Source organism: Mercenaria mercenaria, chromosome 3 (assembly GCF_021730395.1).
Source record: "Mercenaria mercenaria strain notata chromosome 3, MADL_Memer_1, whole genome shotgun sequence".
Taxonomy (NCBI): Eukaryota; Metazoa; Mollusca; class Bivalvia; order Venerida; family Veneridae; genus Mercenaria; species Mercenaria mercenaria.
Genome location: NC_069363.1, coordinates 61228517 through 61253962, shown reverse-complemented (window position 1 = coordinate 61253962; position 25446 = coordinate 61228517). Strand labels below are relative to the sequence as shown.

The 25446-nt window shown below is 35.6% G+C and overlaps 2 protein-coding genes across 2 annotated transcripts in view; one reads left to right on the top strand and one right to left on the bottom strand.

Moving 5' to 3' along the window:
* LOC123524575 (protein draper-like) overlaps window positions 1-15937 on the top strand; it is a 33539-nt gene extending 17602 nt beyond the window's left edge. The window contains exons 2-14 of the mRNA XM_053538712.1: window positions 1207-1353; window positions 2133-2417; window positions 3580-3717; window positions 4466-4600; window positions 5399-5533; window positions 7792-7929; window positions 9219-9356; window positions 9963-10065; window positions 10702-10826; window positions 11677-11861; window positions 12370-12457; window positions 13569-13605; window positions 15840-15937. Coding sequence (XP_053394687.1) covers window positions 1207-1353; window positions 2133-2417; window positions 3580-3717; window positions 4466-4600; window positions 5399-5533; window positions 7792-7929; window positions 9219-9356; window positions 9963-10065; window positions 10702-10826; window positions 11677-11861; window positions 12370-12457; window positions 13569-13582 — 1631 coding nt within the window. The 3' untranslated portion in view covers window positions 13583-13605; window positions 15840-15937. The remainder of the gene's footprint in view (window positions 1-1206; window positions 1354-2132; window positions 2418-3579; window positions 3718-4465; window positions 4601-5398; window positions 5534-7791; window positions 7930-9218; window positions 9357-9962; window positions 10066-10701; window positions 10827-11676; window positions 11862-12369; window positions 12458-13568; window positions 13606-15839) is intronic.
* Window positions 1-25446, bottom strand: part of LOC123524576 (uncharacterized) — a 218450-nt gene that overhangs the window by 133175 nt on the left and 59829 nt on the right. The window lies entirely within an intron of this gene.

Below are 25446 nucleotides of genomic sequence, written 5' to 3'. Positions count from 1 at the left end.
GATGGACTTATTTTATGATTTTAATACACCGTAGTCACTTGTCCATCTATTTGTACTTAAGTGTCTACTCAGTATAAACCAGAGAATGCTTTGAAACAGCAGTGTTCTTGTTGTTATTTTATTTAGGAATTATAATTCGGACATATTATTGAGGCAATTTTGGAGTGGAAAGTCACCAACGTTCAGTCTCTGTTCCCAGTTTCAGAAGGAAAATGAAATAACATAAAATGCTGTTTTCCCAAAATGGGCAAATATCACAAATGAATTTGCATATTTCAAAGTCTTCCAGTGTACTGAGCAATGAAAAGACCTGTTATAAACGGACTATCTTGAAGGATACACTAGTAAAATTCATTTAAAATGAAATAAAAAAGATACGTACTGGTAATAAATTATATTTCTCTATGCAAAAGATTGCTTTGGGCAAGTATATTGTCCAGATTTAACTAAAGTACGAAAACAATCGTTTGTCAACTTTAGTCACTGTCAGAGCTTTGAAATATTTTATAAAAGCATTATGAATATTAAATTTTGAAATGTTGTATGGACATGAAATATTATTGTTATATTTTGCCTGCACTTTTATCCCTGATATTGTTGATGGTCAATTTTTATGTTAATACACCCTAGTTTATATACAATTATCGTTAAGGAGGCTAAGATTTCTTTGCACAGTAATTTGCATTTACCAAAAAAAAAAAAAAAATGTCTGATTTCAGATTAATGTATGGAGTGCTTTGCTTACATATAAATTTATTCAATTATAAACTTCAAAAGTAGGTTCAGTATTCAAGAGTTTTGTTTATGTAGGTCTATATTTTGTTAAAATTGGAGTGTTCCACATTTACTGGCTTTATTGAAACATGAAATGAAATACCTCTACCTGTACAAATAATGTGCTTCTAACTTACAAAATAGCAAAGTATTTGAATCACTGTAATATGAATGTGCCTGCAAACATACAGTCCAGACAAGGAGGTGATCAGGCGCAGCAGTTCTGCAGGTATTGTCATTGTCGTATAATTGACAGAAATGTGTAAATTTCTTCATTCTCATTACTGTTAACTAAGGACAGGTCAGAGTTTTGGAACAAAGGAGGGGAGTGATATTGCAAAATAGGTCTGGAAAAAAAAGCAAAATAAAAAAAAAATCCTATATTATAATAACTTTAATAAGGGTTAAATTCATATCACCATTTATTTTCAGAAGCATTAAAATGTGATGAGCAAGGAAAGTTTGGCTGGCGGTGTAGATTTACGTGTAATTGTATAGATGGCTCGGAGTGCGAGAAGGAGACAGGACACTGTAAAGAAGGCTGTGCTGAGGGATTTTATGGTACCGGGTGCCAGTTCAGTGAGTGTCACTTTGTAAATATGTTTAAAGAGTTTAAGACCAACTGAGGAAAAACCATATTGTTTGATCTATTTTCATTAAATAAGCTTGCAGACATACGATCAAAATGTGTATCAGAATCTGTTACAAAGGGTTGCAATCGACATCCTGTAAGCTGTTTGGAAATAATTTAATTTAGTCTGCACCATTCATTACTTAGTGGTTGGTACTGTATGGTAAAACTTTAAGGGTTGTATAAGAATTTTAAAGCTTGAACACTTTAGTCCACCGGCCTAGCATTCATGCAGGTGTCACCAGTCACTGGGGCTAGCAATCTTGCAATCTTCACTAGTCTGCACAGCTAGAAATCTAGTGGGCTTTGCTGGGCCACAGGGCATAACAATCTTGCAGGCATCACTTGACAAAGCCTACATCTGCTGGTCTCAGAGAAGAAGCTACCAGTAGTTTAGAATTTTGGTACTGGTAATATTTGTCACCATACATAGATAAATGTTTAACAACTTTTGTGAAATAATTAATAAATTTGTCATTTTTGGTAAGGCTAAAAATTACTGTAATGCGTAGATTTGTTTTATAGGTTTTAATCATTATGAGCAGTTTTGATACATGTAGAAAGGCTTATGATAAGGATTTTGGTTTTGGCAGTATCATATACTGCATTTCTAAACATTCTTTAGTCCTGTGTTTGAGTTTGGAAGTTTATGTTTGCATCTATTGCATGAAAAGCTGTCATGCCATTTAGAAGGTACAAATGTAACACAGAAATTTTTTTTTTACAGAAAATGAATACATTTATGGCCGTGAACAAGGCAAAGGGTACATGGGAAAAGTAGATGAAACTGGTGACAATAAAAAGTGTCTGAGTTGGGACGACCCAAAAGTGACGGCAAAACAGAAGGATTATCGCAAGAATAACTTTCCAGATGAAGAAATACCAGGACCTTACTGCAGAAATCCCCTTGATCCAGAAATTCTGGCGTACTCAAAATCTCCTTGGTGCTACACACTTAATAACAAAACAAAACAAGTGGAATTTGGTCACTGTTCACAGTTGAAAGTTACAGGTAAGGCTGGTCTTAATTTAAAGGTCGGCTTAGTATTTAAAGAATAGTGAGAGCTGGTTTAGCATTGCTCTTTGGTGAAAGTTTTACATGCAAGGTCCTACCTGACTGAGTAATTAGTGCATTAATTTTGACAGGTTTCCTAGTCATCAAATCCACTGAAGCCCGCCCGCTTAGCTCAGTAGGTAGAGCGTTGGTCTACGGATCGCGGGGTCGTGAGTTTATCTCGGGTGGGGCGTATGTTCTCCGTGACTATTTGATAAACGACATTGTGTCTGAAATCATTAGTCCCCCACCTCTGATAATTCATGTGGGGAAGTTGGCAGTTACTTGCGGAGAACAGGTTTGTACTGGTACAGAATCCAGGAACACTGGTTAGGTTAACTGCCCGCCGTTACATGACTGAAATACTGTTGAAAAACGGCGTTAAACCCAAACAAACAAACAAAAATCCACTGAAATATAACTAAAGTTAGATACCTCTCAGTTGAATTTTATCATACATTATATCTAAGGGATAATCATCACTTTTGATGGGGTTTCAATCAAGGTTTACAGAATAATATAGTTTGCAACTAAATATGCATCTGTGATAGCATAACTGTGCATCACTGTGATAAATTTCTTTCAAATAGCTGCACTATGAGAGCATAATAACAGCTCAATAATTTTGTGGAGACAAGATAAAATGATATGAAATGTAGGCATGTAAAGTGGTGAATGTGTGGACAGGTTCTATCAAATTAACAGGGTGAAGCCATGTCTTACTGCAGCAGTGTGTCTCTGTGCTGGTTAAGTCTTGCGTGGTTTTGAGATGAAAGTCTGATAGAAATGGAGGAAACAAATTTACCACATAACTTGACATGTGCCCATCTACAATTGCCTTTACAAGATACTTACACAGTAAAACCATAACCTTTAACCTGCTAAATTTCTAAAATGAACTGGTCCATTTATTTTTCGAAGGGGTGTTCACTGGAAATTCACTGACTGAATAGCGAACAGTGCAGACCATGATCAGCCTGCACAGACATGCAGGCTGATCTTGGTCTGCACTGGTTGCAAAGGCAAAATCGTGTGCGGCCAGCAGGTTAGAGGTTAATTACCCATAGAGTGTAGCCACCATGTTGTATAACACCATGTTTTTATGCTTGATATATTTCAGTATGCCCTGACTATCTGTTTGGAGACAAATGTGATAAAGAATGTCACTGTTCCAATGAAACAGAGATATGTCAGAAGGACACCGGCTACTGTAAGCAAAACTGCCATGCTGGTTGGATGGGCATAGGTTGTGACCAACGTAAGTAAATCATACAGGTAGATAATTGAGCCGTGCCATGAGAAAACCAACATAGTGGCTTTGCGACCAGTATGGATCCAGACCAGCCTGCGCATCCGCGCAGTCTGGTCAGGATCCATGCTGTTCGCTTTTGAAGCCTACTGCAATTAGAGAAACCGTTAGCGAACAGCATGGATCCTGACCAGACTGCGCAGATGCGCAGGCTGGTCTGGATCTATGCTTGTCGCAAACCCACTATGTTGATTTTCTCATGGCACAGCTCAATTATATTATAAATCCTAGTTGTGTGTTTTTAGGTCACCTGCACTATTATGATGAATTTTGATTTTGAGGAAATAATTGATGATCCAGTTTGTGGTAGCAGTTTGTAGAAAATGCTTTATGATGTTGGAAGTCAACTTTAGAATATAGAAAAAAGTTCAGATTAAAGACAGTGTATACAGCCATTGTGGTAAGGAAAATTTATCAGAAATTGTCTTCTGGTATCCAGTTTGCTTTGAATAAATGTCAGAAGAGAAGGTTTACATGTATAAAGATTTCTATGTTTTGTTTTTGTTTTTAATTTACTTAGATTGTAGAGCCACTTCTGGCTTTAATGGTGGAGGAGGACCCTAGGTTCCTCAAAAATTCTATGTCCCAAGTAGGTGGTTTCAAGCCCGCAGGTGAGAGGGACAAATTATTAAAAGGCAAAATCCATATCCAACAGACTCTTACTTTGAACATAATGTATTTATACGTTATATTACAGCCTGTGTATACAACAAGTATGGTATAGATTGTAAAAAATTGTGTGGCCACTGTCAGTTTGATTCCTGCGATCATGAGACTGGAATATGTCTGAAAGGCTGTAAATCTGGATTCCATAATGCCTATTGTACACAGAGTGAGTTCATTTCATTTGTAACTTTTGAACATGTGAAACTTTTTTATTTAGTTTTACTGTTAGTGTAATTATGTAGAATAAGTTTGTGCTACTTAAACTTTATATTTTTGAAGGTCAGAAAAGTTTTATGTAATATTGTTCTTGTTTCACATGCAGTTTTATCATGTTTTATTTGAGCTTGTAAGACTTTTCTTACAGACTGTAAGATACTGGCGTATGGTTGAATAACTTTTCTCAGAGTTATGGGCCTTTGGATATTATACATAATGTAAATATAGAGATTCTTGATGGCACTTCATCTTCAAAACACTGAGGTGGATTTCAGTGCAAGTTTATAAGTGATCAGTTTTAAGCCTATTTATGCATACAAATGACATGTTCAGCTCGGATTATTTTTGATGGGATTCTGACCACTTGAAAGTCACTTTTGAATGAAAATTGTCTTGACTACTTTTCATACAGTATTTAGTTGTGGAACTTGATTGAAACTTATAGGATTGATATGTACATGTAGCATGCTTAATTATGCATGTATTATTGGTTTTAAAGTTGAAATAGTTTTCACAGAGTTATGGCCCTTTGTTTTAAAATGTACATAACTCCATTCATAATCTCCAGTATAGAAAAACATTTACTTTCTTGTTCTATTTAAAAAAAAAAATGCCTGAGCAAGATAAGATTTGAAGGTAGAAAATGTTGCTGAACAAAACTTGCACAGATTTTCACCTTTGAAAATGCAGCTTCTTAACATTTAGAGAAGAAAAACCCTTATTAAATACATGATACATGTAACTTCAGAATGTGGTAGTGGAGTGTATGGTGTAAACTGCAAGGAGAGGTGTGGGCGGTGTAGACATGGTGACTGTGACCCAGAAACTGGAGAATGTCTTGGAGGCTGTCTCCCTGGGTACACTGGTCCACTCTGTAAAGACAGTAAGTGATATTTATGCCCCCCTTTGAAAAAGGAGGGGTATATTGTTCTGCAGATGTAGGTCGGTAGGTCGGTCGGTCGGAATGTAGACCTATCCGTTTCCGGATGATAACTCAAGAACGCTTGGGCCTAGGATCATGAAAGTTGATAGGGAGGTTGGTCATCACCAGCAGATGACCCCTATTGATTTTGAGATTTGTATGTCAAAGGTCAAGGTCACAGTGACCCTGAATAGTAAAACGGTTTCCGGATGATAACTCAAGAACACTTGGGCCTAGGATCATGAAAGTTGATAGGGAGGTTGGTAATGACCAGCGGATGACCCCTATTGATTTTGAGATCAGTATGTTAAAGGTCAAGGTCACAGTGACCCTGAACAGTAAAACAGTTTCCGGATGATAACTCAAGAACGCTTAGACCTAGGGTCACGAAAGTTGATAGGGAGGTTGGTCATCACCAGTAGATGACCCCTATTGATTTTGAGGTCTGGATGTCAAAGTTCAAGGTCACAGTGACCCTGAATAGTAAAACGGTTTCCGGATGATAACTCAAGAACATTTGGGCCTAGGATCATGAAAGTTGATAGGGAGGTTGGTAATGACCAGCGGATGACCCCTATTGATTTTGAGATCAGTATGTTAAAGATCAAGGTCACAGTGACCCTGAACAGTAAAACAGTTTCCGGATGATAACTCAAGAACGCTTAGGCCTAGGGTCATTAAAGTTGATAGGGAGGTTGGTCATGACCAGCAGGTGACCCCTATTGATTTTGAGATCAGTACGTCAAAGGTCAAGGTCACAGTGACCAGGAACAGTAAAATGGTTTCCAGGCAATAACTCAAGAACGCTTGGGCCTAGTGTCAAGAAAATTGATAGTTAGGTTGGCCATGACCAGCAGATGACCCCTATTGATTTTGAAGTCATTAGGTCAGAGGTCAAGGACACATTGGCCAGGAACAGTTAAATGGTTTCTGATCTTCTTGTCCAAAACCATAGGGCCTAGGGCTTTGATATTTGGTATGTAGCAAAATCTAGTGGTCCTCTACCAAGATTGTTCAGATTATTTCCCTGGGGTCAAATATGGCCCCACCCCTAGGGCCACATGGTTTATATAAACTTATATAGGAAAAAACTTTGAAAAACCTCTTGTCCAAAACCACAGGGCCTAGGGCTTTGATATTTTGTATATGACATCATCTAGTGGTCCTCTACTAAGATTATTCAAATTATTCCCTTAGGGTCAAATATGACTCCGCCCTGGGGGTCACATGGTTTACATATACTTATATAGGGAAAAACTTTGAAAATCTTCTTGTCCAAACCACAAAGTCTGTGGCTTTGGTATTTTGTAATGTAGCATCATTTAGTGGTTCTCTACCAAGTTTGTTCAAGTTATCCCTCTCGGGTCAAATATGGCCCTGCCTCAGAGGTCAAATCGTTCAAATAGACTTATATAGGGAAAAACTTAGAATCTTCATGTCCATAACTTACATCATTCAAATTTGGACCACATGTATAGTTTTGAGTGGCAAGATGAACCTTGACATGAGTTGACCTTGATCTTGACCTAGTGACCTACTTTCACATTTCTGTAGCTATAGCCTTCAGATTTGGACCACATGTATATATGTTTGTGTACTGAAAAAAACTTTGACCTTGTTATTGACCTAGTGACCTACTGTCACATTTTTGAAGGTACAGGCTTCAAATTTGGACCACATTCACATTGTTTTGTACCTAAATGAAATTTGACCTTGATTTTGACCTTGAGCTAGTCTTGAAATTTGGAACATTCAAAAATGGCTCAGTGGATGGTGCCAAGATCAATCTGTAATCTCTTGTTAGGTTAATAGGTTAAAGGTCAAGGTCAGATTAAACCAGAATGGTAGAATTTTTTTTGTAGTGAGCATATAATTTTTGTTCCTTGTGCAATTACTGAATGCATCAAGGGGGGCATTTCGTGTTCGACGAGCTCTTGTTACATATAATTCAGCTTTTGGAGATAAAATGGATGGGAAGTGTAAGTGTTTGTTTGAATTTAATGTTGTGGATAGACACAACACAACCATGAAAACCATGAAAATTAGTCCCCCATGAATATTAATGATTTCTCAGTAACCCTAGAATGGACAGGATTGTCCATGAATGCTACATTAGAAGTTTATCCTGCTTTAAAACCTATTAACCTATTTCATTGCATTAGCAAAAAGATGCTCAAATTGTAAATACTTAACTATATCTGTGTTTATTTCCTACTCAGGCTGTCCAAATGGAAAGTATGGTTATGGATGTTCAGAAAGGTGTCCATACTGTCATAACAGAGGTCCATGTCACCCGGAGACGGGAGTTTGTGAGCGGGGCTGTGCCCCAGGATATATGGGCCAGAGCTGTGATATGGGTAATTATCAGACTTATTTCTTCAGATAAATTTAAAAAACAGAAAGAGATGTAAAATATACTTAATCGCAAAGACAAAAATATTCCAGAAAAGTTATATTTTCTAAGATGCTGAATAAAGACTGTAGGGTAGCAGTAAAGAAAACCTCCAAGTACATTAGATATATGAGCCGCGTCATGAGAAAACCAACATAGTGGGTTTGCGACCAGCATGGATCCAAACCAGCCTGCGCATCCGCGCAGTCTGGACAGGATCCATGCTGTTCGCTTTTAAAGCCTATTGGAATTGGAGAAACTGTTAGCGAACAGCATGGATCCTGACCAGACTGCGCGAATGCGCAGGCTGGTTTGGATCCATGCTGGTCGCAAACCCACTATGTTGGTTTTCTCATGGCACGGCTCTTATAAGTATTTAGAGATAACTTTATAAGATGCTGGTTGTATTTTCATTCACAATTTGATAAGAAGTATTTTTAAGGGAAATACCATCTAGATTTTGGTTGGGGAGTAGGTTGATACTTAAATTTGCCACGTCCATTAGTTTGTCTATCAGGATGTCATTTCATCCGACATTTCTGCCACTCTTGTCTTACAAAGTATTAATTTTGATCTAGTATCAACAGACATTATAGGATTGTTATCCAACATGTGAAGATGTACACCTGGGGATTTGTCTGCGATTCCACCTAGCCAGAGTGGCCGTTGACTTTATCAAAAATATGAATAAAGGGCCTAAACATTTGTGTTGCAAATGTCTAAAAAAAGTTTGGCCTATAGTCGTAAGAATGTTGATCAGAATTATGAATTCCAACCCCAAGGTTGTTTTTATACGCCTGTCTCTGAAAGAGTGAGTGTATTATGTGAACACTTGCGGCGGTGGACGCGGGCATTCGGTGTCCAAAAGCTTGTCCGCTCTCAAAGTCGAACAATTTTCATCCGATCTTCACCAAACTTGCTGGCAATGTTTGTGGGCATAATATCTTGGCCAAGTTTGATAACCAGCAAAATCACCCCAGGCACTCTCAGATTATGACCCTTGAATTACTTGAAATCTGCGAATTTAGCATTGTCCGCTCTTTAAGTCGAACACATAACTTTTCCAGTTTTGATTTCTTAATAATGAAGATTTATGTTGAACAGTGAACAGCTAACTTACTGCCATACAGTGACAGGGAATGAGGCCCCTGTGTCCTGTTGGCTTACATCTAGTTTAAACCATTGCACATATAAATGTATCTCTGTATTATAAAAAATCTGAGGTATAAAATGTATAATTTCTCTCTTTTGCAGAATGTCTAGACGGATTTTTTGGAGCAAACTGTACAAGGGCTTGTGGTCACTGTTTGTCAGGAAAGCCATGTGACAAGTATACAGGTCAGTGTATCGAGGGATGTGACAAGGGATATGCTGGCAGTGACTGTTTTGCAGGTATGGAAAATCTTGAATTAATTCTTATCTTCTCCTGCATGAAATGGTATGACAAATTAAGGATTGAACCTCTGGCTATGAGTGTAATAATTGTGTTATAGCAACATACATTAGTAATATTCCTCAGATTGGAACAAATTACTGATGTAGCATTAATCAGATGAAACTGAGGTTAACCCTTACCCTGCAAAATTTCTATAATTAACTTGACCATCTTTCAATTTAGACAGTACCATTAACTGTTAGAAGAGGCGCTTACCAAAAGATACTGACTGAATGGGGAACAGTGCAGATCATGATCAGACTGCATGGATGTGCAGGCTGATCATGATCTACACTGGTCGCAAAGGCAGAACCAGTCATGTCCAGCATGATAAGGGTTAAATTTCACTTTATATCTTCCTAATGCATAAACAAGCAGCAGCGAGAGTCTTAGAGTGTTTACTGTGTTACTGAAACAAGCGTGTTTCGGAGTTTTGTTCAGGCAAATCTTGGGAGTTCATGGTAATGAGGTCAGTAATACCATTTCTTACAAAACTCATTATTGATGTGCAGTAACTTACAGAGTGTGTAGGTTAACACACACGTTATTGTTATATTGTACAGCCCCAGTACAGGTGAAGGAAGGTTCAATGGCTGGTGGTATTGTTGGAGGAATCATTGCCGGCATCGTTGTCACTGCCATTGTTATATTTCTACTGATATACAGGTATGTTTGTTTCCTGTCTGCCTATATAAACAATGAAAATCTTCTGTAATAGGTAGAACTTCTGTCTACCATTCCAACTTGAAAATGATCCCCTGGTCCAGAGTTATAAAATCGAGTTTGGAGGCCCCGCTCAAAACTCATGCATCTAATTGGCTGTTTTCTTAGTTCATTCTTGAAACTGAACAATGACAAACTGCTTTCTTAAAATGATCTGCAAGCGCAGTTTATAACAGTTTGATCGTGGACAATAGTAATAATTACTTGAGTGAATTTCCCATTGATATTTTAAATCAGTTTTCATTTAGTTTACATGTAATTTGTTTATTAAGGTATATTTATTTTCAGATATCAGCTCACTGCCATATAAAAACTACAGAGCTTACAGATCAAACTTTAAAACTGTAATTTTCTTTTTTGACCTCTGCCCAAACTATTCTGCCTAAAACAAAGGGGTAGAATTGAGATGAAATTACATAATAATTGGTCCAGGTACAGTTTTCACGGTGACACTGCTGTTACATGCATTTATATTGGACTCAGTATTAGCAAGCAGAAACTGTACAATAACAGGCTTATCACTTTGTTTGTATTCTAGTTAGTTTATATTGTGTTGATTGATTATGACTCTATACACAGGAAGAGGAGGTTCCGTACAAAGATGATAGTGACGCGTGACCTCAGTATGTCTGCACCAGAGAAAGAAATTGTCATAGATAATGTTGAGGAGACTAGTATGTTACTACGATCATCATCAGCTGCAGGTTTGTTACTTACTTGTTACACTGTATCTCTGTTACAGTTATCAATCAGCTTTCTCATAGATACAAATGAGCCGCGCCATGAGAAAACCTCTGAAAATATCTGACAGCCCCTATCCCCTTTACCTTTATGAGTATGAGCTCTCAATATCTACCTGCCTGCTTTTCTTGTATGAGTATGAAATCTCATTATCTACCTGTCCACTTAGTTTAGTTTATACTAATTTGTTTTAGCTCAATTGTGATGAAAGCTTTCAGCTTATTGTAACCGCTCTCAAGTCCGCTTCCTAGAAAAACCAGTACTTGTGTCGTATGAGAAGTGGGGCTGGAGCCCACGACCCTTGGATTGAGCAGCCGACTTGTGTCGTATGAGAAGTCATGGTCATGACCCCAGTGGGGCTCGAACCCACGACCCTTGGATTGCGCAGCCAACACCTTATCCACTAGACCACTGCTCCCTGTCCACTTCATCTGTATTATTATGAGGTCTCGATATCTACCCATTGCCCATTTTTACCTGCATTGAGTATGAACTCTAAATATCTGCCTACCCACTTACCTTTATGAGTACAAGCTCAATATATGTGCCGCGCCATGAGAAAACCAACATAATGGCTTTGCGACCAGCATGGATCCAGACCAGCCTGCGCATCTGCGCAGTCTGGTCAGGATCCATGCTGTTCACTTTCAAAGCCTATTGGAATTAGAGAAACTGTTAGTGAACAGCATGGATCCTGACCAGACTGCGCAAATGCGCAGTCGGTCTGGATCCATGCTGGTCGCAAAGCCATTATGTTGGTTTTCTCATGGCGCGGCTCATATGTTAATGTATGGTTTTATTTTATTTGAGTAGAAGTAAATGGGCCAGTTGATGAGGAAGATTCTGTTGACAATATTTATGACAAAACTACACATGAACCCATCTATGTGAATGTCAACACAAAGAACTTACGCAACCCAATCAATGTTGATGATCTTCATTCATTTATAAACAAGGCCAAAGACAATGATTATGCAATAATGCGGGCAGAACATGGGGTAAGTATTCAAGATGTGTGATCGTTATTTGTAAAATTTCTATATTGCAACAAAGAGAAGCAGTGTGTAGGTGCATTTGAGGCAGAGAATAAGGAGAGTAGCTGCTGTGTTTTAGAGATTATGTCTGCACAGTTCCATGAACAGTCGAAGGAATATATTGTTAAAAAGGGGATTTCATGCCATTTTCAGAATGCAAAATACAATCCTGACTTGTTTATCTGCTTGCATTTTAAACCAGAGGTACCGGTATTTTGAATTTACCTTGGAGATCAGTTTTTTTAAACCTTCATGTTTCCAAAAAGCATAATAGTTCTTAGTAAAACCTTAACCTATCAGTAAACTCACACAAAAATCTTGTTATGTTAAAGTAAATTTGAAGAAATAAAAACATTAATCTATTCAAAATAATGCATAAGACTGTGTATACTTGATATATTGATCTGGTTGTCTTTGAGCATGAATCATCTATAAAGTACTGAAATGGAAATACAAATGTATGTACTTACAGGACCTGCCCACTGGTTTGCTGGCACTTTGTCATACTGCTTTAAAACCCGAGAACAAGGCAAAGAACAGATACGCTGACATCATAGCATGTAAGTGCACATGTCCTCGACTGTATAATCTTACACAATTTGAAGTGTGCACAGAATGATAGTTGATGCATGAAATAAATGAAAATGTTCAAAATTAAAAATTGTGATATTGAAAACAGCATGAAAGATTGATTTAAAATGGTCTACTGAACTTATGTGGATAACTTTACTGTAGGATTACCTGTCCTTGCTTACAGTATTGCATGGATCTCACTTTCTTCACTCTTTATATTCAATTGTGATTTGAATTACGGGGTATGTTGTGCTCCCAGATTCTTTGATATGTATATGTTTGAGGTGAGATTTAGACATATACATGTATGACGCGAGATTTAGACTTTTATACGTGAATGGTGTGATACTGATTTTAGACATATGTGTGGATGATGTGAGATTTAGACATATACCTTGATGATAAGAGATTTAGACAAATGAATGGTGTGAGATGTAGACATGAACGATTTGAGATTTAGACATATTTGTGTATAACCGTGAGATTTAGAAATGTTTGTGTGTAATGTGAGATTAAAGCATACACCTGTGTGGTGTGAGATTTAGGCATACACATGTGTAATATGAGATTTAGACATATACCTGTGTAATGTTATTTTCAGATGATCATTCTAGAGTAGTGCTCACTCCGCTCCCGCATGATCCACATTCTGACTATGTTAATGCTAACTGTCTGGATGTAAGTCACTTTCTCTCTGTTTCAAACAGTTCTGCATCTTTCAGCTGAAATTTCCCACTTGGATATTGATGAGCACAGTAATGAGATTGTTACAGAGACTTCATTTCTAATACTTTCTTAGTGTTTTTATTATATTGATGTTTTATCATATATAACATTAACTTCAAATTGATGTGCTCTTTACAGGGGGGTTTGAAAAGCTGTGTTGTCATTGTTTTTATTTTTTTGAAATAAGTGTGAAAATGTAACGAGATTCTTGTTAGCGTAACTTTGTATACATTGTGTAACAAGGAACTATATTGTAGCATATAGTTTGAGTTTGACTATTTTAAGAACTAGTCATCTCTACTTGCTCAGCTACTGCAAAGTTTAGGTTGTAAAGTTCTGGATTTCTAAAAACATGTTTTCTTTGTCTTAAAGGGGTACAACTGTAAGCAAGCCTACATTGCATCTCAGGGTAAGTAATGTTATATTTTTAGCTCGACTATTCGAAGAATAGTCTAGCTATTCTACTCACCCTGGCGTCGGCGTCGGCGTCACACCTTGGTTAAGTTTTTGCATGCAAGTACATACAGTCATCAATTAAAGGCATATAGCTTTGAAACTTATTTTTTCTTTTTCTAGGTCAATTACCAACCTCTCTGGGTCAAGTCCCATAACTCTGACATGTATTTTGAGCAAATTATGCCCCCTTTTGGACTTAGAAAATTTTGGTTAAAGTTTTACATGCAAGTTACTATCTCCAAAACTAATGCAGATATTGATTTGAAACTTCACATGTGTCTTCGGGGTTATAAAACTAGTTGATAGCGGCAAGTCCCATAACTCTGACTTTCATTTTGGCCAAATTATGCCCCCTTTTGGACTTAGAAAATTCTGGTTAAAGTTTTGCATGCAAGTACATACAGCTATTTCTAAAAGGCATATAGATTTGAAACTTATTTTTTCTTTTTCTAGATCAATTACCAACCTCACTGGGTCAAGACCCATAACTCTGACATGTATTTTGAGCAAATTATGCCCCCTTTTAGACTTAGAAAATTTTGGTTAAAGTTTTACATGCAAGTTATTATCTCCAAAACTAATGCAGATATTGATTTGAAACTTCACATGTGTCTTCGGGGTTATAAAACTAGTTGATAGCAGCAAGTCCCATAACTCTGACCTTCATTTTGGCCAAATTATGCCCCCTTTTGGACTTAGAAAATTCTGGTTAAAGTTTTGCATGCAAGTACATACAGCTATTTCTAAAAGGCATATAGATTTGAAACTTATTTTTTCTTTTTCTAGATCAATTACCAACCTCACTGGGTCAAGTTCCAGAACTCTGACATGTTTTCTGAGCAAATTATGCCCCCTTTTAGACTTAGAAAATTTTGGTTAAAGTTTTACATGCAAGTTAATATCTCCAAAACATATGCAGATATTGATTGAAACTTCACATGTGTCTTCGGGGTTATAAAACTAGTTGATAGCAGCAACTCCCATAACTCTGACCTTCATTTTGGCCAAATTATGCCCCCTTTTGGACTTAGCAAATTCTGGTTAAAGTTTTGCGTGCAAGTACATACAGCTATTACTAAAAGGCATATAGATTTGAAACTTATTTTTTCTTTTTCTAGATCAATTACTAACCTCACATGATCAAGTTCCATAACTCTGGCATGTATTTTGGGCAAATTATGCCCCCTTTTGGACTTTGAAAATTCTGGTTAAAGTTTTACATGCGAGTTTTTACTTCCAAAACTAATGCAGATATTGAATTGAAACTTCACATGTGCCTTCGGGGTTATAAAACTAGTTGATAGCAGCAAGTCCCATAACTGATATGCATTTTGGTCAAATTATTCCCCCTTTTGAACTTAAAACTCTTTTGATATTTAACCTTTTTAGGTAATATTTTCCTGCCTCTGGGACAATATTTCGAATAGTCGAGCTTGGCTGTCTTACGGACAGCTCTTGTTAGTAATGTGATAAGTCCATTTTTATTTTTTGGCTTACCTGAACATTGTTCATGGCTATTAGTATAGGTGGATGGTCTGGCACCCAGTATCTTGTACAAACATTAAAGTACCTCTCATAAAGTATGGGATGGATCTTTGCCAAACTTGGTCTGTAGCATCCATGTATGGATCTCTCTCAGTAAAGTCAGTATTGTTCAAATGGTTCAGCTTGGCCCCCACTAATGCCACCAAAACTGTAAAAGTAGAAGAACCTTTTTAGGGATTTCTTCTTTTGAACCACAGGATGGATCATCATCAAATTTTGTCGCTATCGACATTGTTTGGACTTTTTTTCAGATTTGTTCAATAGTTTTAGGGGCCACAAGAGCTAAAATAAAAGTGGATCCTATTTATTATACAGGCAGAGGTATCGAGTTTGGAAGAAGAAAAAATTTGATCAGATAGATGGATATTGGTTCAAAATGTTACAAAAACTACTTTTTATTGCCTTTTTGGTATTAAAACATAAAGTCTGATTTATGCTAAATCATTTTATTTCAACACTTCAGACATTTTCTGTTAAAATTATTTTGCTTGAACATAACTTTAGAAGTCACCTTTGTTGTCTCGATTATCTGTACAAACGTCTACACATAGTAGTTTTGGAATGGGAAAATGTATGATGTATTTGAATGCATGCAGTGACCAGATATGTTGTTATTATATACATGTTTCTGTTATTTAACAGGTCCAAACAAAGCTATGTTAGCAGATTTCTGGAGAATGATCTGGCAAGAGAAAGTCACAAAGATCGTCATGTTAACAAATCTTGTAGAAACATACAAGGTAAGTTTGTGTTAAAAAATATTGTGGAAAAAAACAACAAGATCTTATCCTATTTTCAGTTTAAAAGGTCTTTTACAAAACATAAATTGTTTTAATCTTGACAATCTATAGTGAGAAATTATCAGTTGACCCCAAAAACTTTTTAAAATTTGCTTTGATAAAATTTCTTTAAAGTAAATTGAAGAAAAAAAATTGAACAAATAGCGGGTTGGGAAAGGAAAATATTTCCCAAAATGGTTATTGACCCCAAAGTGAATTTAAAAAAAGTGATTGCATTTTTTAAAAAACTTTTAAAAAAGGGTTGTAGATATCCTTTATTATGGAAGCTGAGAATTATAAATACATGAATGCAAAAACTTGCAATTTTCATAAATGTTTCAGTAAATTAAAGGTTTCATGATTTGGGGGATATATAAAATTTTCCTCTAATTGTGAAAGCTTTTTAAAAAACTATTTTTAACCAAAATGAACCACTATTTTTCTTTTCCCCCTGATTTTGATAGAAAAAGTGTGACCCAGAAATTGGGCCGTCAGAAGGAAGTCAAACATACGGTAAAATTTTCAAGTGGAAATGATAACACGGCGGAGAAATACGACTTTTTGTCAAACTTTTACTATATTTTTTGTAATTTTTCCAAATATTTTTTAACAACATTCATATATATTGTAATTGTATAATTTTTAAAATTTCTCAGAACGGGCCCCCCCTTTTTAAACTCATAGGTAAGAGGTTGGTCTAGGGATCGGGGGGGGGGGGTTCGCGGGGTTCGACCCTGGGGCGGGGGTAGTTTCTCCGGACTATTTGTTAAAGGGACATTGTGTCAAAATTTCATTAGTCCCCCAACCCCATGAAAATTTCCCATGTGGGGAATTGGCAGTTACTTGGGGAGAACGGGTTTTGTACGGGGACAAAAACCCGGGAAAAACGGGTTTGGGTTTAACTGCCCCCCGTTACATGACTGAAATACTGTTGAAAAACGGCGTTAAACCCAAAACAAACAAACAAATTATCTCAGAACATTTGAACATTTTTTGAAGAACATAAAATGGTCAAGAAAATACTGCATTTCTACATGTCTTGTCTGACAATATCATTTTAAAGATAGGAAAATCAAAGCCTTGTAATGTCTGATGGTTGCGGGTTTTGGTAGATTTATTTTCTGTTTAAAAATGCTAGCCCTATGAATAACATAAATGAGAAACAAATAAAAATTTTAAAAATATCCCGTCATATCTAAGATGAACTCTGCCTGACCCGCTTGTGATGAAACCAGGGCGGAAAATTCCTTTTTCATTGAGGATCTTTATAAAAAAAAGGGTCATTGTGGGGATACGGGTTTTAAATTAAAAACGGCTTGTTCATTGTAATTCACCCGCTTTTTTTTCTTTAATAGGACTATTTTGTGTAGCACATGAACACCCTTTTGGGTTTTGATTCGAAAAAAAATAAAGATGCATATAAATTGTCATAAATAACTTTTAAATTTGGTACGGGAAAAAACCCGAACCAAAAACGGGCTGTGTTTTATAAAAGGGATCCAGGCTATCTTATTAAAAAGGGCCCATTTGGCACTTTATTAATTTTTATAGTTTAAAAATTTTTTTTGGTTTGTAAACCCAAAAACCTTTTCCCTAGATATTTTTTTTCCCCTTTCCCAGGCAAAAGAGTCCAGTTTTAATAAAGCAGTTTCATTTCACATTTTTGGGGACAGATCATGGAGCCCCCCACCCCCCTAAAACCCTCTGTTTTAACTTCCCGACGTAAAGGGGCAGCAATAAACCCCTGCCCGTACTGCTCCTATTTTGGTTCACTGTAGGTTTGAAATATCCCTTCAGATACAGTTCAATGAAAACCTTTAGCCAGATGGCGGAAAAGGGGTTCTCCCTTTTGGGCAATCATTTCAGCCCAAAGAGACATGGATGTGCAGGGTGATCGGGTCTACACTTTTTCGCTTTTCAGTCAGAAAAATTTTAAATGAACACCCCTTTGGTTTAATAAAGGGGGTGCTCCCAAAATTTTGAGTGAGGGACCATTTCCCTTTTAGAAATTAGCGGGGTTTAAATTTTTAAAAACAGCATTTATTCAAGTTGAAAAGGGGGAATGAGAAAAAGCTCAATTTTTCCAGATTTTTTTTAGAAATTTTTTTACTTTCCCAAAATTTTGGGTTAAAAAAGGGGGTTGGGAACCCATGAAAGGCAAGGTAAATTCGGGTTTTAAGCGGAGCTTTTTTTCCCTTTTTCTTATTGAGAAGGGAAATTGAAAGGGACTCAGTTGAAAACCCGTGAATCAAAATTTTTTACTTTTTTTTTTTGGGGGGTTTGGTTAAAGTTTTTTTTGGGATAACCCCTTTTAAACGGTGTTATCCAAAAAAGTGTAATATTTCGGGCGATAAATAAAAATATCTGCTCTTTTATAGAAAGGCTGAGCCCTTTTGGGAAACAAAGGTTTTGGGGATTAGTTTTTTAATCGTTTTTTTAATGTCCAACAGAGCTTAATGTCTTTAATTTTTGGCTATATTTTAAAATCCTTACACAATTTTATCTTACTAAACTGTATGCAAAAAAAATCTACTTGGGCAGTTTACTATTTTTTTGGAAAAAAAAAATGATTTGCCCCAAAAATGCATTTAGAGATCTACGGTTTTTTAGATTGTTATTTTTGTTATATTTTCATGATACTTGAATTTTTTGCACCAAACAAGCCCTTTAAAATTTTACATTCAGTGTTTGGTATGGGCCCGGTGTGGCACGTTTTTTTTTAATTTTTTGGCGGTTTGACTATTTGCTACAAAAGCTAAACTGGGGGATTATAGATCTTGGGGCAATGTGCTAAACGGGTTTGAAAATTTAAAAAAAGTAAACTTTGTACAAACAGGGGTTTATGTTACATTTCTTTTTTTAGTTTGATTACATCCCCAAATGGCTGTAATTCGGGAATTTCATTTATAAATTTAAATTTCAATTTTTTTTGGGGTTTTTTTAAAGTTTTTAAAATTTAAATTTAAATGGAAATACCCAGTATATTTACAATCCCTTTTTGCCTTAGTAACACAAAAATTTTATCCCAGAAAAAATTAACATTTTAAACAGTATTAAAAGGATTTTTTCCCCTTGTAAATGACAGGGGGGAAAACTCAACAGAAATTTAATTTTCAAAATTTTGAAAATACATAAAAAATTCAATCTTTCCCAGCAGAGATGCTTTTAAATTATTGTCGAAAAACAAAAACAAAAAAAATTTTCTAAATATTTATCATTTTGATAATACTTTTTCATTTAAAATTTTTTTAATTTTCCTCTTTTTTGTAGCAACGTACAGTTTTGTGTATAAATTCCCGTGCTAGATGCCCTTTTGTCGGGGGAAACAACCTTTCCCAAAACTCCACATTCTCAAAAGTTACGAGAAATTTTGCACTCAAAAACCCCTGAAACATTTTCCAAACCTGTAGGGCCCAAAATTTTTTTAAGTTACAAACATATAGATTTTGGAGCTTAAAATTCCTTTACTGTTTTATGAAACATCATTTTTATTATGTGTTTTTCCAGTGTTTGAAAAAATTTGAAAAAGGAAAAATAAATAAAAATTTTTAAAAGTAAAAAAATGCAAACACTTACTTTCTATATGCTGCCTTAGAGTTGTTACTTGCAAAAACAAATTACCACCTGTTAAAAGTCGAGAAATACTGTCAGTACAATTCGTCTGCAGTTTCATTACTTAAATACCGTCAAAATTTTCCCTTCCCCTGTTAAAACACGCCCTTGCAAAAAATACGTATTTTAAGGGGTTTGATGAGGTAAATGTTTTTTGTGCCCCCAAAGAAAGGGGTGCGGCAAAGGGTTTTATCTTCTTTTTTTGGGGAAAAAGGGGTTTTTATCCCGGGTATTAAAAATTTTAAAAAATTAAATAATTTATTTAAAAAGTCATTTTTTTATTTAAATTATACACTCAAAATCTGTTTTATGCCCCCCAAATTATTCTTTTTGGTTTCGTTTTCATAAAATTTTTCCCTGCGATGTATAACCTTTTTTCAGGTATTAAAATTTTTAAAAAAAACGTTTTCCCTAACTTAAATTTTTTAAAAAAAAATAGCTTTTAAGAAATTAAAAAACAAACCGTAATTTTTTTAAATTTCAGAAAATAAAAAATTTTGTCCCCCAATGATAGAAGGGGACGAGGGAAAAGGGCAACAGTTTAAACCAAAAATTCAAAAAAGGGGGGGTTTTTCAAGAACTTTTTTCCCCGCCGACGGGTTTCCGGGCCCCAAACTTTTGACCCCGGGAGATGGATGTAACGATTTTATCAATGCTGCCCTTTCCATATAATAAATATTCGCTAAAAAATAAATAATTTTGTGTTCCCCCAAAGTTCAACTTTGTCAAATATAAAAATAAATTTGGGTTTTAGTACTTCTATTTCAGAAAGGGATTTTAAAAAAAAGGTTAATCAAAGGGAAGTTACATCAGTGCAAGCTTTTCAGGAAAGTTCAGTAAAAAAAATATGCAGGTTTGTCTTTGTAAAAGGGTTTTCAAATTAATTTTTTTTTAAATTGGATCCCTAGTTTTTTGACATTCTTTTTATTTTTAAAAAAATTAAGATTTTCCCTAAAACAGTTTTATTATCTGTTTTAAAAAATATTGCGGAATAAAAAAAATTTAAAAATTATTTTTTTAAAAATTTTTGGAATTTTAGAGCTAAAAACCCCGCAGTATGCATATATTGTAAAAATGCTTTTAAACCCCCCCCAAAAATTACCAGGGAAAAAAAAAGCATTTTACTGTAACCCCGAGTTGCTATTTTTCCCAGATTTACACCCCAGGGATGCATAAATTGTACCACAGATGCCATACCAAATACCGTAGCTGACTTTGGAGGTATGTTTACTATCACTAAACCGTCGTCATTTAATGTTTTGGATAGGAATGTAAGAAAAAACCCATTGACTCAAAGCACTCATGTTGTTTTTTTGTTTTCTGCTCTTTTTGGGGTGGGGTAGAAAAAGGGTTTTTGTTTCTTGCAAAGTTTTTTTCAAAATAAATTTTTTGTTCATTGGTAAAGGGGAAAAGGTTTAAAAGTTTGATAAGAATCTTTAACCTATTCTTTCAGCAATTGAAATGAATTTTAAAAGTAGTAGCCAGGAATGAGATAATAAAAATCTCTTGGGTGTCATAACTTTGACATGTTTAAAAAGGAAGTGTGGAAAGAATTTTTGTTTTCAGTCTGTTTCAGTCTTGCCCCCTCAACGGGACCAAAAAAAAATTGGTTTAAAGGGAAGATTAGGGGATTCCCCTAGTATAAAATTTACTTTCCTCATTCGTTTTAGCCCCTTGTGCTTTGTATCTGCCAATAAAATGGGTTCTCCCTAGATTGTCTATTTGTATTGAACTACTTTTTTTGTGCCCTTTTTAAAAGTTTTTGTGCACTGTACTGGCCTGGGGAATATGGTTATACTGTAGGTTTGGCCCAATTGAGTATAAAAACTATTTTTTCCCCATCTGAGGCTGACACAAATATAATTTGTGAGGTTTTTCCAAACTTACAAATAGAAAAAGGTAAGATTTTTCTATGTCCTTTTTTTTTTTTCCAGATCTGTTTTTTTCTGTTTGCCCAAGTAAAACATTTTTTTATCTTTTTTCACTTACCATCTGTTGTACAATTAAAAACTTTTTTTATGATACATGATTGACTTTTCAGTGATTTTGTGCTTGTGCCCTTTATTAGATTTAATCTCAACAAACTGATGAAATTCACATTTGTTGTATCCATAAAACTAGAAAAACACAAATTTCTGTCCCACAAAATAATGATTCACATTTGTTTTATTCAAAAATCAAGAAATCCACAGTTAATGTCCTACAAAATAATTAAGGCAAAACCAAGAAATTTTATGCCCACACTATCCAATGATTTTGCATTAATTATCTCCTGCTGCGTAGGGTGAGGATCGGGCTGTTAAAAAAAGTTCCAGTTTTAATGGGTTCCCGACTACAAAAGGGGTACCAGTTGGGAAAATAGGCTACTCGACTGTGGATGCTGTGCAAGAATTGGGCCCAGACAGAATGGAAAGGGGCCCGTCAATATACCCGCATGGGAACCCACCCTAGAAACAGAATTATAATATTAAATATTGAAAGAAAGTGTTTGAAACATGGTTAAATCTTCAATGTGAAATTGCTGAACCTTATTGCATGTTGCCTATCAATGACTGGAGGCTATATCTTACCATTATTTACCTGGTTCACTATAAACTTATGTATGCATAAATAAACAAATTGTTTCATGTCAGATATGAAAAAATTGTTCATTGAGATGGACTTTATTTCACAAATGTTTGTTGTTTTAAGACAGTGCAACATGTTCATGTTTACAGGAATGGGGTGAGTATGGGCCTTCTGGTCTTTGCCTATGGCTTGTTGTCTACGGTTACAGGAATGGGGCAAATACAGTAAAAGCAGAAATTTTCACGAGGAATTAATTTTTGCTATATTTTTCCCAGGCCTTACATTTTGGGGGTAAATTAATCCCTTTAGTAAATATTCACCCTAGTGTATTTAAATTTGAAAACCCTTTTTACAATTTTGCGAAAATTAAAAGCTCGCCCTAATACTCAAAATTTTTAAATTTTTCAAAATTTTTACCTGCGAAAATGTGTTTTTTCATTTAAAAGCTCTGTTTTTTATTTTTATGGGATTTTTTTTTTTAATTTTTCAAAAATGGAGCATGCAGGGGGGGAAAAGTCGGGTTTTGGCCTTTTGCCCGTGTTTGTTTTTTAAAAGGAAAGGGGCAAACAAGAGGGTTTTTTTGTTTCCTGCAGCTTGTTATTTTAAGGGTGAGGATTGAAACCCGGAAAGGGTTTGGGCGTCTATCAAACTGTTAAAAAAGATCAGAAACAATAGACCCCACTTTGGGTTGGGAAAAAAATGGTTTGTGTTACTTTTTTAATTTTATATTTTTGGAGAAAGGGGGGTGGTCCCGTTCATGTTTTTATGGAAAGGGCACAGTACCCGAAAATGCTGCAAAACAAAAACTTCCCTTTTTAGCTCACTGATTTTTTGAGAAAAAAAATGATAGGTTTTTGTCATCACTTGATCGGCGTCGGCGTTGCCCCAAATTAAGTTTTTTTGTTTAGGTCAGATTTTTCCCCCAAAACTAAACCCAAAACTATTGCTTTTGAAACTTGGCCAAAAAATTGTTCCCCTTTTCAGCAGAAACATAACTCCAAACCTGCTTTTTTCAAGATTTATGGCCCCCTTTTTTACTTAGAAAATATTTAAAATTTTTTGGTTAAGTTTTGTTTTAGGTCAACTTTTTCCTAAACTAGCAAACTATTTCTTTGAAAAATTGCAAAACTTTTTTCACCATCAAAGTTGACCCTGTACATTTAAGAAACATAACTCCATCCCGCTTTTTTCAATAATTATTACCCCTTTTTGGACTTAGAAAAACAGGTTTTTTTGGTTAAGTTTTATGGGTTTAGGTCAGCTTTTTCTCCCTTTTTCTATCAAAGCTATTGGGTTTTTAAAATTGCAAACTTTTCACAATCATAAGCTACCTGTAAATCAAAAAAAACATAACCCAGCCTGCTTTTTTGCAATAATTATTACCCCTTTTGGGGTTAGAAAATCAGTTTCTTGGGGTTTAGTATTAAAGTTTTTAAAATAAACTTTTTCATAAAAATATTTAAAGTTATTGCTTTTTAAAAATGGCCCGCTTTTTCACCCGCAAAAGGGAACCGGACTCCGAAACATTTAAATCTATCCTACTTTTTGCAAGAATGAGGGGCCCCTTTTTTGACTTTTGAAAATCCCTGGGTAGGACAATAATTTTGTTAAACCCAAAAAAAGAGATGGCGGGCAGCACCAAATGGGGGGGGGGGTGCTCCTTTTTTATGATGCAAGAGGCCCAAAATTTAAAATTTTTTAAAAGGGTTGTTGACTCTGGGGATAATTGGGTTTTAAAACCCGTTAGAATTTTTTTTTGCCCCCCAAGGGGGGGCATATTAGTTTTTAACTGTCCCCGTCCTTCGTTTGTTTGTTCGTTTATCACAACGTTAACTTTTTTTCATGAACCCCTGCACCCAGGGCCTTTAAACTTCACATGCCCGATAGTACTTTTTGGGTACAGGACCCCACTTTACTTTGGGCACCAGGGCAAAGGTTTAAAGGGTTTCCAGGTCAAAGTCAAGGTGCTGGGGTTGGGGGGTTACCATTTGTGACAGCTTTGTTTGATGTGAAAACACTATGCAATTTGCCTGCAGAATGTCAGCACTCTCCATTGCCACAAACAAATCATGGAAGATCCCCAGGGTTTTCATTGAGGCATTCAGGGTTTCAGTAAAGGCAAAACCCGAATTTCCCTTTTTTACCAAAGCGGAAAGTCATCATAAATTGTTTCCTGGTTTACGAAAAATTTAAAAAAAACAAAACATTATGATGAAGGGTATTTGGGAACAAGAAAAATCAAAATTTTCTTACAGTTTTTACTTTTTAAATTTGAGAATTTTTTTGTTTTTTCACTTTAAAGAGATGGTGTTTTCCCTCTCCCTTTATTACTGTGTTTTTGGTTTTTTTACAGGAAACAGTAAACAGTATTGTTTCCAATGGCGCTTTGCGTACCTTGAGGGGACGCCATTGGGGAAAAGACAGAAAGACGGGCGACAAAAAAATGATTTGTATAGACAGTGGTTACAGGAGAAATTATCCCCGATGTCGACAACCCCTAGATAGCTGCCCCTTTTTTGTCTTGCAACCCAAAGAAAAAAACTTTTTTTGATGAACTGCCCGTTGCTGCCTGCAAAAGAATTTTTTTGCAAATAAAATAAGGTGTAGGTTTAAAGGGAAAACGCGCATTTTCTTTTATCGTTTGGCCTAAATGAATTTAAAAAAGGGTTTTATACGTTTATTGTCAAAAAAAAACATTTTTTTTATTGTTCATAAATTGGGCATATTTTTGATGTCCCGGGAAGGCCTTTTTAACCCCTTTTAAAAAAAATTTTTTGTTTTTTTGATTACAAAGACCCTTTCTTTTAAGTTTTTTTAAAAATTTTTAAAAGAAAAGAACTTGGGGAACCGAGTCCCGGAACAGGACCATTTTTGGGTTTTGTAATAGATGCCCTTTTTTACTGGACTCAGTGTATCATCCAGATCATTCAGAAATTTGTTTTTGTGAATCTTGACAATTTTTTTGATGAAAATCACCTGGTTTTTAAAAGGCTTTTTTTCTCAAAGAAACTTTGGGAAAGCTTGTGCATGTGTAATATTTTTTACTTGTGGGGGGTTTTAGAGGGGAAGAAAAAATTAAACTTTTTAAATTTCCCTTTTTGCTGAAAGACCTGGGTTTCCTTTTTTTTTTGTATAAATTTTTAAATTTCATAAAAATTTTCAGTTTTTTTCTTTTTTGCTAATTAAGTCTCCCCCAGGAGACATTTTTGTTTTTGCCCTGTCCGTCCCCCCGTACGTCACACTTCATTTCCAAAACAAAAAACGGGGAACCATTTGAAACCCAGGGAACC